This window comes from Sminthopsis crassicaudata, chromosome 3, assembly GCF_048593235.1.
Source record: "Sminthopsis crassicaudata isolate SCR6 chromosome 3, ASM4859323v1, whole genome shotgun sequence".
In the NCBI taxonomy this organism is placed as follows: domain Eukaryota; kingdom Metazoa; phylum Chordata; class Mammalia; order Dasyuromorphia; family Dasyuridae; genus Sminthopsis; species Sminthopsis crassicaudata.
This window is the reverse complement of record NC_133619.1, coordinates 273,891,023-273,906,160: the sequence shown is the minus strand read 5'-3', so window position 1 is coordinate 273,906,160 and position 15,138 is coordinate 273,891,023. Positions and strand designations below refer to the sequence as shown.

The window sequence follows — 15,138 nt, the reverse complement described above, 5'->3', positions numbered from 1 at the left end:
TCAGAGAATCTACAAATTCAAAATTAGTTTTTATTTCTAAAATGGTAAACATTTATAAATATAACCCATCTTTTTTTTAAAAAAAAAAACTTCTTTGGATAGATCCTCAATAATTTTTAAAAGTATAAAGGAATACTGAGAACAAAAGTTTGAGCATCACTGTCTACACGACAGTATTTTGATCTTTAGAATGTATCTCTACACTTATGTGATTCAATAGGCTATCAAATTTAGGTTGTGATCTGATGGGTCACAAAAGAATAAATAAATAAGATATAAAATATCCCCCTAAGGAAAAAAAAAAGTATAGCAGGATAGTTTATAAACACCATTCAAAATCAGTAAGTTACCTTTACTATGAAGAAATTGACTTATTATAAGCCAAAAGAGAGGCACAGATTAATTATAAAGAAAATGCTTCCCAGTGCTGATTTGACTAGTAGGAAAGGCAGATAACATGCCAATCTATGCTTGGCTGCATTTCAGAGGCACGACAGGCCTCTCCTCAGGTTTTCAAAGATAACTTCTCAAAATCCATCCTCAGAATAGCAAACTATTCTAGAAGATTGTCAAATTCCCTAGATCAAGCTGTTGACAAAAATAAGGGCTCCTTTTAAATGATTTCCTTTTGGCACTCTAAGGAGAAAAGTAAATCTTTCCTCTTAATCTCACTTTCACAGCAAAGAATCAATGAATAGGTTTCTATTATTTCACTATAACTCAGTGACACACTGTGTCACTATGTGGACTAGAAAAAATTCACATGAGTCTGAGAGAACAAAGCAATCACCAAGAAAATCATACTAATAGTCATTCGCAGTTATGTTTTATGCTATTTGCTTTGTTGCCTTTCCAGATATATAGAAATGGTCATAATATAATTAGTGAGACAAAGAAAAAGACAAATATCAAGATGCTTTTACTTTAATACAAGTTTTATGTCTCATTAGTATGCTAGTGTGAAGTTAATTAAACAGTGTTTTTATAGAATCATAGATGCTTACCATTTCAAGTTTAGAGAGTTACCTAGTCTAATCTACCAATAAAGGAATCCTTTCTATTGCTGCATGACAAATGTGCGAACACAAAGGGCTCAATACTTTGTAATCCAACACATTCTATGTGATCTAATGTTACATAATTCCTAGGAGTCAAATTTTACCTTTGAAAATACCACATATTAGTCATACTTCTGCTCACTTCTCAAAATTCTTTTCACAAAGTTACTATAATCTTTATTTTCACTCATCATGCTCTGCTTAAGTTAAAACCTAAATACAATGAATGAATAGAAATGACTTTCAAGTAATTTTATTTTTATTTAGAAAAGTATATTAATAGCTACTTGTTTCCTAAAATTCATACAAACAAAAGAAGTTTTAGTATTTTAATAGCATGCCATCATGTCAAGCTTTTTACTTCCACATTCATTATGAAAATCTACAGATTGGGTATCTAAGATAAGGAAAATCAAAAGATGCTGGGAAGCACATAGCAAGAATAGAATGTTAGGATTACAGTGATAAGTTAAACTCTGATATTAAATATAGGCATCTTCAAAGCTACATCAGATTTGGAGTCATTGGCCTTGAATTTGATCAAGTGGCTATCTATGACTTACTAATGGCTGTATGACATTAAACAAGTCCTTTAATTTCTCAGCCTTAGATTTCTCATAGAAGGGTGTTTTATGGAAAATGCTTTATAAATTTCAAAGTATCATAAATACAATTCACAAAGTAAGTACTTAAAGAGTTTCTTGAATTTAAACGAACATTGTGCTTCTATTGAAAAAACAGTCATAATCTGTTTACCTAGAATTTTTTTTCTTCTATATAACATACAATGGGTATTTAAAATTTTTATTTATAAAAAACAGTACCGATTTTTTTAAAAGGCAGTCATTTATTTGTAATATATTAACTGGAAAGCAATTTGGAATTATACCCAAAAGTTACTAAATAGTGTATATCCTTTTACTCAGCAACATCACCACTAAGGCTATACACACCTACTCCCAAAGAGATTGAAGAAATTAAAGGATTCACTGTACAAACATTTTTAAAATAGATCTTTTTGTGGGCAAGAACTGGAAACTGGGAGTGGGGAGAGAACTATTAGGGGAATGGCTAAACAAAGTATATAATATGTGAAATATAATACAATTTTATTATATTGTAAAAATAACAGAATGGACAGCTTCAGAGAAACCTAAAAAGTTTTATGAACTTGTAGAAAGTGAACAGAAGCTAATGAACAATTTATGCAAAAACATTGCAAAAATGAAGAATTTAAAAAAAATTAATAACTGATCAATTCAATAGTCAACCATGATTTCAAGGGACTGATAATAAATAATAATATCTATCTCTTGAGAAAGAGTTGCTGTACTAATCATGCAGAGTAAAACACACATTCTAGACATGACTAATATGGAATTTTGTTTTATTTAACTATGCTGATTTGTTACAAGAGTTTTGTTGTTCTTTTTTTGGGGGGGGGAAGTAGATTTGTGGAAGAGAAATAGATGGAAGGGAAAAAATGAAAGTAAATGTTTAATTGAAAAATAATATTCAATACAAAAATTTAAGCATACAGGTAAAAGAAAATTGAAGTGATGAAAGTGACTAGACAAATGTGATAGATGTCTGCTAAAGTTCTAAGTTAATTATAATTATTGCTTTTTAAAAAGTAATTTATTTTAAAGGGCAGAGCACTTCACTCAACAGAGATACCAAAATGGTTAGCTTCTTATCTTCAGTGGATGCCACAGGCTATGAGAGACAATGATTTTATTATGCTTTTCATTCAACAACAAGCATTAAGTGCATAGCCTAGTAATATATTAAAGCAGCTGTCAAAAAAAAATAAGCATACATTTTTATCTGTGTTGTGTTTTTTAGTTACCAAGTATAACAACTATTAGCCTTTGCAGTTTTGTTTACCTTCTAATAGTTGAAGGCTGATTCAGAAGGAAACTGAAACTAATTGATTAGGTAGAAAATTTGAATCAAGTCATTTAATCATTTTAAGCTCAAGTTTCCTCATGTTAAATGAAGGAGTTGAACTAAATGATCTCTTAAAACCTCTTTCAGATTAATATTCTAAAAATGTATAATTCCATAACTACAAAAAAGAATAGGACTAAGAAGAGGGGAAAGTATGTAGAGTTAGAAAGGGAAAAAGATATAATTAATTTAATAGCACTGCTTTTCAAAGTGATCTCTGATAGTGGTCTAATATTGAAAATTTCTAATAGATAAAATGGTGACAACCCTTTGTAATAGTGCAGATGTTTCTTTGGCAATTCTGTTATAGCAACGTGGGTAAGAGAAACTACACTGTAAATAATTGTTCAGTGAGAAAAAGTGGTTGTAAGATACATAAGAAGAAAGGAGGGCAGTTAGTTATTATGGATAGTTTGGGGATCAGGAAAAGGAGAGGGCAATCTATTGTTCTTCCAAATTATTTGCCTGTGTTGTGCACTGCCATTAGATCATTATAGCAATGAGATAACATAAAATGCTTTATAAACTTTAAAGCAGGGCTTCTTCAATTTTTTCAACTCCTAACCCTTTTTTACCTAAGAAATATTTATGTAACTCTGGATATAATAAGTATAAAAAATAGGTTCACAAATAAAACATTTACTGAAAATAAATCATAATTTTGTGCCCTCCTCATATACAATTATGTGATTCCCAATGAGGTGCTAACTCAGTTTTAAAAAGCTTTACTTTAAAGTACTACAGAAACTACTGTTATAAATTTTTAACTTCATAGAACTCAAAGTTTCACTAGCCTAGAGACTACATACATGCCTACTACAAATAAATTCAACATTTCTTCTAAATATGAATTGGTTCTGTTCCTTTCCAGTCCCTCTTACGGTTTTCTTTGGATTAACTGGGCATTGACAACTAAATTATAATTTGACAAATGAAATACAAGGTGAAGACCTAGTCAAGCATATCCTCAATTAAATAAAGGTTAATTCCATAAGGACTATCAAGTATTAAAATACTTTCCTGTTTGAAAGTATCAATTAGAGGAAGATGCTAAACTGATGTGAAAATAAAAGTCTATTCTTTCTCAAAAAACAAATTCATATAGTATATTCAAATATTCAGAGAAAATTAATTTTCAGGTATACCAATATAATATTTACGTATTCCATGTAGAACAAAAGTAGTAACATTTCTGATATACTCTTACAACAGGCTCTCTAAAATCATTTCTATACCATTTTCTTCTCTATAACCTTTCCCTTTACCCCGACCCCTCCACATTAGTTTAAATTACATACCTGGCTACAGCTTCACTGTATACAAAACCAGCATCTGCTCGTTTTACAATTTCAAAACACAGATCAGCTCCATCCATACTATGAAAAAGAAATATTAAAAATGAGTTAAGCTGTTAATAGTAAAAAGCTGTTAATAGTAAATATATCTTCAAATTCAAGTAAACACTGAAAAGTGAGTTAATTTGGATATTTAGAATGTATATACAATTAGATAATCTTTCATCTGCATAAGTGTATTCAAAATTATGAAAAACTTATACTGCCTTTTACTGTTGAAAACCTGCCAGGAAGAGAAATTAAGAACTAATGAACAAGGAATAAATAGAAACACAACAAATCACATATTTTCTTGGTAATGTAATTGTGGTTTTGGATTGTGTGAACAATGAGCAGAGAAAGACACTGCAGGGATTATTCCAAAGCTAATTTTCCACTTTTTATTGGAAATTAGAATTTCCAATTTAATCATAAAATGATACCTGTTTTTATATAATCAAGAATTTAAAAGCATCACATGTCACAACTTCACAACTAAAGGCAGAAATTCAATTGTAAGTAGTAGTTAGGAAGAAGGGGTAGGAAATTCATGAATTCATTTTAAAATTTCTATTCTGTAGTAACTAGGGTTAAAGGAAAAGGAAGTCAATATTTTTCAGTTTGTTGTTCAATAAACACCTGTCTCTGAAATTAATCAAGTATCTGTTAAGCATTATATGCTCGGCACTAAGAATGTGTGCACATTAATTGAAATAAAGTAAAATAATTAAATTTATTCACTTATACAACAAGCCTTGCAATTCTGCACATCTTTTAAACAGTTTTCATATTGGGCAAGTAGATAGTGTGGTGGAGCACAGCACAGGGCCTGGAATCAGGAAAAACTGAGTTCAAATCTAGTCTCAGACATTTACTAGCTGTGTGGTGCTGGGCAAGTTACTTAATCTGTTTGCCTGTTTTCCTCATTTGTAAAATGGACATGATAACAGCACCTACTTCTCAGAGTTGTGCAGATCAAATGGAATAAATTTTAAAGTGCTTAGTACTCTGTGTGCTATATAGAAAGCATTAAATAAATGTTAGTTGCTGCTGTTAACAACAACATGAAATGTTCTCTTGGTGCACTTTTTTAAAAAAACAAAACATAATTTAGTATTAAATTAATATTTTTTAACACCTTCTTTAATTTATCACAAAACCACAGACTTTTGTCAAACTGGGTATCAGGCATATCTTAGACAAACAGTCCATTTGCTTAACTATAATAAAGATTGTAACCCATAGATTTTCAATTCAGTTTACATCAGATGAGTTCCCAGACTACTGAAGGATATCTCTAAATCTTAAAATATATTTCTTTACCTTTAGTGATATGTAGCATTGTACAAAGTATTTCCTTTTCATTTGGAAATCACTTTAAGGTTTCTGAATATATTGTTACACTGATAAGACTTCATTGTTCTTTTAATACACACAAGATATAGGCCTACTGGAAATAAAAAGATTTGAACATTTCTGATGAGGCAAGGCAGTTAGGTAACTCAGTGGAGTTAGGCCTGGAATCAGGAAAATCAGAGTTCAAATTTGGCCTTTGCCAATTACTACCTGTGTGATCATGAACAAGTCATTTAACTATGCTTGTCTCAGTTTTGTCATCTGTAAAATGAGCTGTAGGGGGAATTGGAATTTTAGAGATTTTGTGAAGAAAACCTAATAGGCAATATGATCCACAGCATAAAGAGTTGGACACCAATGAAACACATAAATATTTCTGAGGAGGCTGTAGCCTAATAAAGATGCCAAGATTTTAATAGCAAATGTAAAGTTCTTCCAACTACCTTTGGCTTTACCTTAAATGAAAAACTGAGTTTCATCAGAAAATGATTTCCCCCCCTAATTGTCAGTATTCCAATTTTTGTATCATATCTGTCCACAATATGCATTTTTCTTTATATTTATATTAGGTATTTATTTACTGGTCTTCCATATAATGATTGTTTTGTTTTTCTTTGTAGCAATAGCTAGAAGATTAAAAAACTAAACCAACCTGGGGTTTTAACTAATTTTTGAGCTTCATAAAGTTTATGTTACATTTTAAAGCAAAGAACTTAGCTGCTAAAAGACTCTTTGGAAGTCTTTGCTTGTTTTACTAAGTATTGGACTTTTGCAACCAATAGTTTGTAAGTTCTTGGCACTTTTTCTCCATTTTGGTTCTAATATTTATGCTGATTATGTTTCACTGTGGGCTTGAATGATCCTTGATAGGCTTGATTCCCCCAGGAAAATAGTTCTGGCAATAGCTTTAGTAGTTATTAAAATGCATTCTTTAAGATCTACATTTTGTGCAAATTTGCTTAAATTAACAACCATAAAAAAACAAACAAACAAACAAACAATCAAACAGAGCAGTAAAACAGCTATTTGGGACAAAATATGTTACTCAACTTACAAAACATTAACTAACAATTAACTAATTCAATTTAATTTACTGTTTAAGGATGTTTTAATCCTTTTTTCACATTAAGAAAAGCAAATAAATGTGACCATGGCTGTTAACAAAATTAAGCCACATCAAAATTATTGCTTGTTACAAGTCATACTACTATAAATTCTGGGAATTCAAACAAAAAATGAAAACCATCCCTTGTCCTCAATGAGCTTACATTCATTTTTTAATTTATATATTCTTAAATTTTTCTTGTTTTCTGTTCAAAGCCTTTGATCACTTAGTAAGTGGGGAATAGCTTTTGATCTTGCATATATTTTTGAATTTTCTATATAACTTCTATATAAGACTTCATAACAGACTTAACAGATATTAGATACAAAGACTTTCCACAACTGAATATTTTTCATTTTATCTTATACACACCAATTTTGTTCATGCAAAAATCTTATAAAGTTATGTAATAAAAGTAATCTAGTTTATATTTTATAATTATTTCTAACCTTCATCTTTTAAGAATTTACTCCTTATTGAAAGCTGAAAGTACATGATCTTTAAGATTCAGGCCACTTATCAATTTTAAATTTAATATGGAAAGTGATATAAGATATTGGTCTAAATCTAATTTCTGGAAGATTGTTTCTCAGTTTTCCCACTAATTTTTATCAAATAGGATATTCTTTGATCAGTCAATAAGCAAGGATTAAGCATTTACTCTATGACAGGCACTGTGCTAAACACCAGGGGTACAAATAAAGGCCAAAACAGTCTCTGCCCTAAGAAGCTCATTCTAATATAGGAGACAACACATAAATAAATGTGTGAGAGGGGGTTGCATTGGGGTCTCATGTGATTCCAAACCTAATGTATCTTTTATTTACACAATTCTTGCTAAATGAAAAGATGTTATAAAATTTATCAATCAAATGTTAAAATAGAGAATGATGGCATGTAATTGGATGGAAAGGACAATTATAGTAACTGAAAGCAATGATGAGGGGGCAATGCTGGGTCAATGATGAAGACAAGAATAAAGGGAATGATGGTTTTAAAAAGAGGAGACATTCTAAAGGAGAAGACAATATATAAATAAAAATGTACATAAAGGATAACCAGAGTATATGGAAAATTAAAAATCTTTACATATAAGGCATTACCATTCATGAAGTGCTGAAGCTAGTATTTAAACATAAGCTTGATATGAATTTTCATCTTCACCATCTTTTTAAACCTAAGATGTTAAATTCATTGAAGGTGATAACAGGCAATAAGATAGAAAGGAAAATTATATAACCGTAGTTGACCATGGTGGCAGATCTTCTGAGAGACTAATAAGTAATAGAAACCAAAATAAAAAAGATGATGGTATAAAAGGAGAGTTTAGGTTTTAAAAAAGAAAAAGTTTTTGAGAGAGAGTAGTAGAAAAGTGGTCTAGAAAATAACAGTAGGGAACAAGAAGTATGGAAACGTATCCACCTTGAATTGGGAGTAGTTGGAGAAGAGATATCTATGGAAAATACTTCTTTGGAAATAGGATATTCTTCAAGCCATTCTCCAATTGGTAAATGGTTAAAGGATATGAAGAGACAATTTTCAAATGAAGAAATTAAAAATCATTTCTAGTCATATGAAAAGATGCTCTAAATCACTACTGATCAGAGAAATGCAAACTAAAACAACTCCAAGGTACACTACACACCTCTCATATTGGCTAAAATGACAGGAAAAGATAATGATGAATGTTGGAAGGGGTATGGAAAAACTGGGACACTGATACATTATTAGTGCAATTATGAATGGATGCTGCCATTCTGGAGAGCAATTTGCTCAAAAAGTTATCAAACTATGTATACACTTTGACCAGCAGTGTTTCTATTGGGGTTATATCCAAAAGAGATCTTAAAGGAGGAAAAGGGACCCACATGTGCAAAAAGGTTTGTGGCATCCCTTTTTGTAGTGGCAAGAAACTGGAAACTGAATGGATGTCCAGCAATTGGAGAATGGCTGAATAAGTTATGGTATATGAATGCTAAGGAATATTATTATAAGAAACGACCAACAGGGTGATTTCAGAGAGGCTTGGTGAGACTCATATGAACTGATGCAAAGTGAAATGTGCAGAATCAGGAGATTATTGCACAAAGCAATAACAATATTATATGACAATCAATTCTGATGGATGTGGCTCTTTCCAACAATGAGATGATTGACGCCAGTTCCAATAATGTTGTGATAATGAGAACCATCTACATCCAGAGAAAGGACTGTAGGAACTGAATGTGTATCACAACACAACATTCTCAATCTTTTTGTTATCGTTCACTTACATTTTGTTTTCTAACTCATTTTCTTTCCTTTTTGATCTAATTTTTCTTACTCAGTAAGATAATTGTAAAAATATGTTTACATATAAAAAAAGGAAATAGTATATTCTGAATGATGACAAAAGGTGTAATGAAAAGAAAACTAGAAACAAGTAGATTTGATTCTAGTGCTAGGTTGGCAATGATATGCTATTGGTGTGCATTATACAAGTTATTTTTTTTCTTATACTATATCTCTGATACTAAAATCTTGTCAGATTTTTCTAAGTTTTCATTTCACAGTAAAGATATAGGTTTTATATCATTTGCTTGTTAAACTGAGGGGGGGAATCCAACTTATTTTACAGAAATGAAGTATCATAGGAAAGCTACTTATGGTAAATTATAAATCTTCACTTTCTCATGGATTCTATTAAAAAATAAGAAATATTCTCAGAAAGGAATTATCCAATAAACTGAACTGAAACTTTCTGAGAAATGAGCTTCTAAAAATAAGTAATACTGAAGGTCACCAACTTCAATTCTTCCTGGCCCTTTTCAATCTGTTTCAGAAGGGATTTACATGGACCAGGGGACATGAAGAGGAAAGGAATGAGGAAAGCAATTTCACCAAATTCTGCCTAGTTCCCTGTTTAGTGGATTTCCTGGGAAGATTTTAAGGTATTATAAACAGGTATAATTCTGGTTGGTTCATTGATTCAGATTTAGGCTTAGAACTAATAAGACACTCAGGGACCACAAATAAATGAAGAATGAATGAATACTTTGTGCAAAGCATATAATAAAAGTTTCCTTTTCAAAAGAGCTCACATTATTTTGGGCAAGATAATACATATGAAAAGTCTTAACTATAAATCAAATGGAAAATTCTCACAGTATTTATAGTATAGAAGCTGAGCAAATAGCAATTCTCCTATAAGATCATTTAATAAAATCACAAATAAAATCACATCAGCTTTTGATGTTGAAACATTTAATAGTGCTAAGGACTTGGTGGTAACAAGAACTTTCTTCCTGGATCTTTAGAAATTGTGGTTATAACACCTGCAGGAACAGTTGCCAGGCTGTATCTTCACTGTAATTGCTTCTCAGGATGATGATTGCTTGGGCTAGAATGAAAGCAGGATTAGTAATTTCACAGATGATATCTATAGGAGTCCTGACTGTTTGTCAGCAGTTGCTGTTGGTGCTGATGAAGGAGTGTGTTTCCTGTATACAATGATTTTGCTTCTCAGTAATTGTGGAGACTGGACTAAAATCAGGTCAGGGGAGAAACTGGGTAGATAAATAGACCTGGAAGTCAGTGCCACAGAGATGACAATTAAATCTAATGGGGAGAGGGAGAGAGGAGGAGAACGGGAGAGAAGAAGGAAGAAGAGGGAGACAGAGAGAGAGACAGAGAGAGAGAGAGAGAGAGAGAGAGAGAGAGAGAGAGAGAGAGAGAGAGAGAGAGAGAGACAGAGAGAGAGAGAGAGACAGAGAGAGAGAGAGAGACAGAGAGAGAGAGAGAGACAGAGAGACAGAGAGACAGAGAGAGAGAGAGACAGAGAGAGAGAGAGAGACAAAGAGAGAGAGACAGAGAGAGACAGAGAGAGACAGAGAGAGAGAGAAGTTTTTTGTTTTTTTCCCTGAGGGAGTACCTTCCGTAATTGAGCTTTCTTTGTAATTTTGAAGTGTACATACAGAAGCTAATGCATGTAGAATTATCAACAAGTAACTACCAAGACTAGATGAGATGCTATAGCACAAGCGTAAATAATTTTTTTTAATGTAAAAGTGTTCTTTCCATTACTATTTACATTATATCATGCTTTATATTTAACTCGGTGTTAGAACCAATTCCATTCACCAATCAAGTAAGTTGTTTGGTTTTCACAACTTTTTAGACATGTTTGTCCTTTATCATATAGGTAAGATTCTGTTTATGACTTGTTAAAAACTCATAGGATAGCAAAAGATAACAACAGGAATTAGAATCCATGTCTTCTGACTTTGTACAAATACTCTACTATGTCCTACATTTTAGGTTGCTCTATGATTGCTTGTTTTTTTGTTTTTGTTTTTTTTTAATGGAGTATATGAAAGTATTCCTCTTTAGGAATAACTGTTTTCCTGTGTAATTTTTTTTCTTTTAGCTCTCTGAATACAGTCTTCAAATGTGGTTCTAGGGTGGGATATTCTGTGATATGAACTGTGCCTATTCAAAAGAAAGACAATTCTGAAGCCTGAACAAAAGCTTAATCTATGTATACGAATGAGCCAAGTTAATCATCCAAATTTCCACTTGTGTCATTTTCTCATCTACCTCTCTGAAATTTCATTAACCTTGTTGATTCCCAAGAGATCAAAGAACCACAGCAGAATATTCCTGAATAATTTAAAAGGGAAACAAGAGGAGGAAAAGAAAGGAACAAGCATTTATATAGTGTCGATTATGTGCCAGGTAGTGTACTAACTGCTTTTACAAAAATTATGTTATTTGACTCACTATGTGAAATCTAGAATGCTGGACTTAGAATCAGGAACACCTGAGTTCAAACGCAGCCTCAGACACTAGTTGTGTGACCCTGGTCAAGTCATTTAACCTGCTTGCCTATAGTAAATGGAGAAAAATATGGCAAAATACTCCAGTATCTTTGCCAAGAAAACCATATGGACAATACTATGGTTCATTGGATCATGAAGAATTGAATGTGACTGAACAAGAAGCTGTAAGTACAATTACTGAAATTTTACATTGTGAGGAAACTAAAGTAAGCAGAAGGAAAATAATTTGCACCCAGGGTTACATAGGTAATGGAACTCAAGTCTGCCTGACTCCAGGACCAGAACTCTATTTAGTGAGAAACACCTGCCTCTGGTGAGTCCACACACATACACACATACACACACAAACACATATATATATATACATATGTATATGTATATGAATATGTATATGTATACACACACATATATGTATACATATATATGGCTTACACACATAGAAGAAATAATTGATAGAATTGTTAAAATAGAATCCATAACAGTAAGTCTCTCTAGAGAATGAAGGAATAGTTGCCACACAACCCAAACATCCAGAAGCAAAGGATAAAATGGGAAAAGTAGCAAAATGCAGTAACATTAAAATGACATGTAATCTCTAAATCAGAAAAAATCCACTTATCTTCAGGAAGAATGTGGAGAATTTAAAGATTATAGATCATCCTAAAGACAAGACAACAAAACCTAAATACCATAATGCAAGAAATACCAGAAAAATGGGTAGAATTTCTCAATACAATAAAATACAAATCAAAATAAATTACAGAATGCCTGCAGGAAAAACAAAAATAAAAATAATATGCTACAAACTCTGTAAATCATATTGAATTTTACATATTTTGGTTAAACTGTACAATGGCAAACAATAAATTCTGCACATGACCAGAAGAAAGATCTTCAAGAATAAAAAATTAGGAAATTCAAATAACACAAAATTATTCTAAAGCTACTAAAAATCAGAGAAGGGAATAGATAATGAATTTCAAAGAACAAAGGAGCTCAAGATGACACACAAAACAAAGTACCTAGAAAATCAGAGCCAAATACTTTAAAAGAGAGGCTTCTGTTAATTTCCTACCAAAACACACACACACACACACACACACACACACACACACACACACACACACTCAGGTATCAAATACACATGTATAAATAAACAAAGAAAGCATAAATAAACAAATGCACCTATTCAAAATACCATCAAAAAGGGGTGAAATACTCCTCAAGTGAAAGAAACCCATGGTGTTAAAACCATGAAAAAAAACCAATAACAGAGGGGCTATTAAGAACTTCTTCTAGTGGCAGCTAGGTGATGCAGTGAATAGAGCACCAGCCCTGAAGTCAGGAGAACCTGAGTTCAAATTTAATCTCAGACACTTAACACTTCCTAGCTATGTGACCTGGGCAAGTCACTTTTACCCTCTTGCCTCAGGGGGAAAAAACAAACAAACAAATAAACTTCTTTTAGACTGGGATATAGTACTCCATGAAGAAGGCAGAGGCTAAATGAATTGTGCACAGGATTATATGGCTACTGTCTGAGGCTGCTTTTTAATAGGATCTCACTGACTCCAAGCCCAGCTAAACTCTCTTCACATTCCTCTCCATACAATATCAAAATAATTTCTCAAATAAAATTTTGGAGTGGCAGAGCCAAACAAACAAACAAAACAAGAGTGGAGCAGTTTTTCCAGCCTAAGACAACTTAGGAGGTAGGAAGGATCTGTGGCACCAGGCTGGAGGCCAAACCAGGAATAGCTTTGGGAGTTCACCGCCCAGAAACAATAAGGTGGTTGGTCAAGACAACAGATCCAAAAGAGATGAGAGGAAGTTTTTTGCTGGCACTGGGGGCAGCTCATGTTGGTTGGCAATTCTGTTGCCCATAAGCAGTTCTGGATTGCAGTTGCAGGGCAGAGAGGAATGCTAATATTTGTAGCTGCAGAGGAGAATGTAAAGAACAGAGCAAAAACCAGGAGAGCAATGATCACATCTCTGCCTGGATCACACAACTTAGAAGCACCTAGAACAATCTCTCAAACAGCAGCACAAAAAAGCCATAATTTTGCAATAGAGCCTTCCCATCTTCACAAGAGCAGAACCAAACTTTAACAAAAAGTTCAAAGTTAAGAAATAGGTTGGGAAAATGAGCAAACAACAACAAAAGAATCTGACCACAGAAAGCTACTACAGTGGCAAGGAATAGGAAGACACAAACTTAGAAGACTAAAATGATGTGAAAACCCCAACAACCAAAGTCTCAAAGAATAATGAACCCAAACCCAAAAAGGTTTCCTGAAAGAGTAAAATAAAGTGATGAGAAAAGTAGAGGAAAAAATGGGAGAAGAAAGAATGATGCAAGAAAATTATGAAAAGAGAATTAAGATCTTAGTAAAAGAATCACTGACAAATGCTGGAGAGAATGAGGGAAAACTAGGTACACTAATAAACTGTAATGGAGTTGTGAACTGGTCCACCCATTCAAGAGAACAATTTGGAACTGTGCTCAAAGGGCTATATAAAATTGCATATCCTTTCACCCAGCAATACCACTGCTTGTCTTTATCACAAAGAGATAATAGAAAAAGGGGAAAAAAAACAAAACCTAGGTATCCAAAAAATTTTGTAGTAGCTATTTTTGTGGTGATTTAAAAAGTTCAAAATCGAGGGGATGCTTGCCAATTGGGAAGTGGCTGAACAAGTTGTGGTATATGATTGTGATGGAATACTATTGTGCTATCAGAAAAAAACATGACAAGACTTACATCAATTGATGCAAAGTGAAGTGAAGTGATGATCAGCTATGAAAGACTTAGCTACAATACAACAGCAAAGGGCAAAACAGAAAGGAAGAGAGGAAGGTAGGAAGGATGGATGGATATATGGATGGATGGATGGATGGAAGGAAGGAAGGAAGGAAGGAAGGAAGGAAGGAAGGAAGGAAGGAAGGAAGGAAGGAAGGAAGGAAGGAAGGAAGGAAGGAAGGAAGGAAGGAAGGAAGGAAGGAAGGAAGGAAGAAAAAAAGTTTTCTTCTTGAAGAGAGAACTGATTAATTCTGAGTAAAAAACTAAAGTATAATTTTCTCCCTTTTTTGTTTTTATTTTGAAACATGGCTAATATGGAAACAAGATTTTGCCTAATATCAAATGTATGAATGATATCATGTTGCTTGCTTTCTCATGGGGTGGAAGAAGGCCTAAGAAAGAAAGCATTTGGAACACAAAATTTAAAAATAATGTTAAAATAAGTAATTTTTTTTTTACATTTTAAAAATTAATTTTATAATTATAACTTTTTTTTGCCAGTAGATATGCATGAGTAATTTTTTTACAACATTATCCCTTGCACTCACTTCTATTCCGAATTTTCTCTCCTTCCCTCCACTCTCTCCCTTGGGTGGCAGGTAGTCCCACACATGTTAAATGTGTTATAGTATATCCTAAATATGACATATGTGTGCAGAACTGAATTTCTTGTTGCAAAGGAAGAATTGGATTCAGAAGGTAAAAATAACCAGGGAA

The 15,138-nt window shown here is 32.6% G+C and overlaps 1 protein-coding gene across 1 annotated transcript in view; it reads right to left on the bottom strand.

The window, feature by feature from the left end:
* CASK (calcium/calmodulin dependent serine protein kinase) overlaps positions 1-15,138 on the bottom strand; it is a 367,163-nt gene that overhangs the window by 197,296 nt on the left and 154,729 nt on the right. Inside the window, 1 exon segment of the mRNA XM_074300811.1 lies at positions 4,307-4,384. Coding sequence (XP_074156912.1) covers positions 4,307-4,384 — 78 coding nt within the window.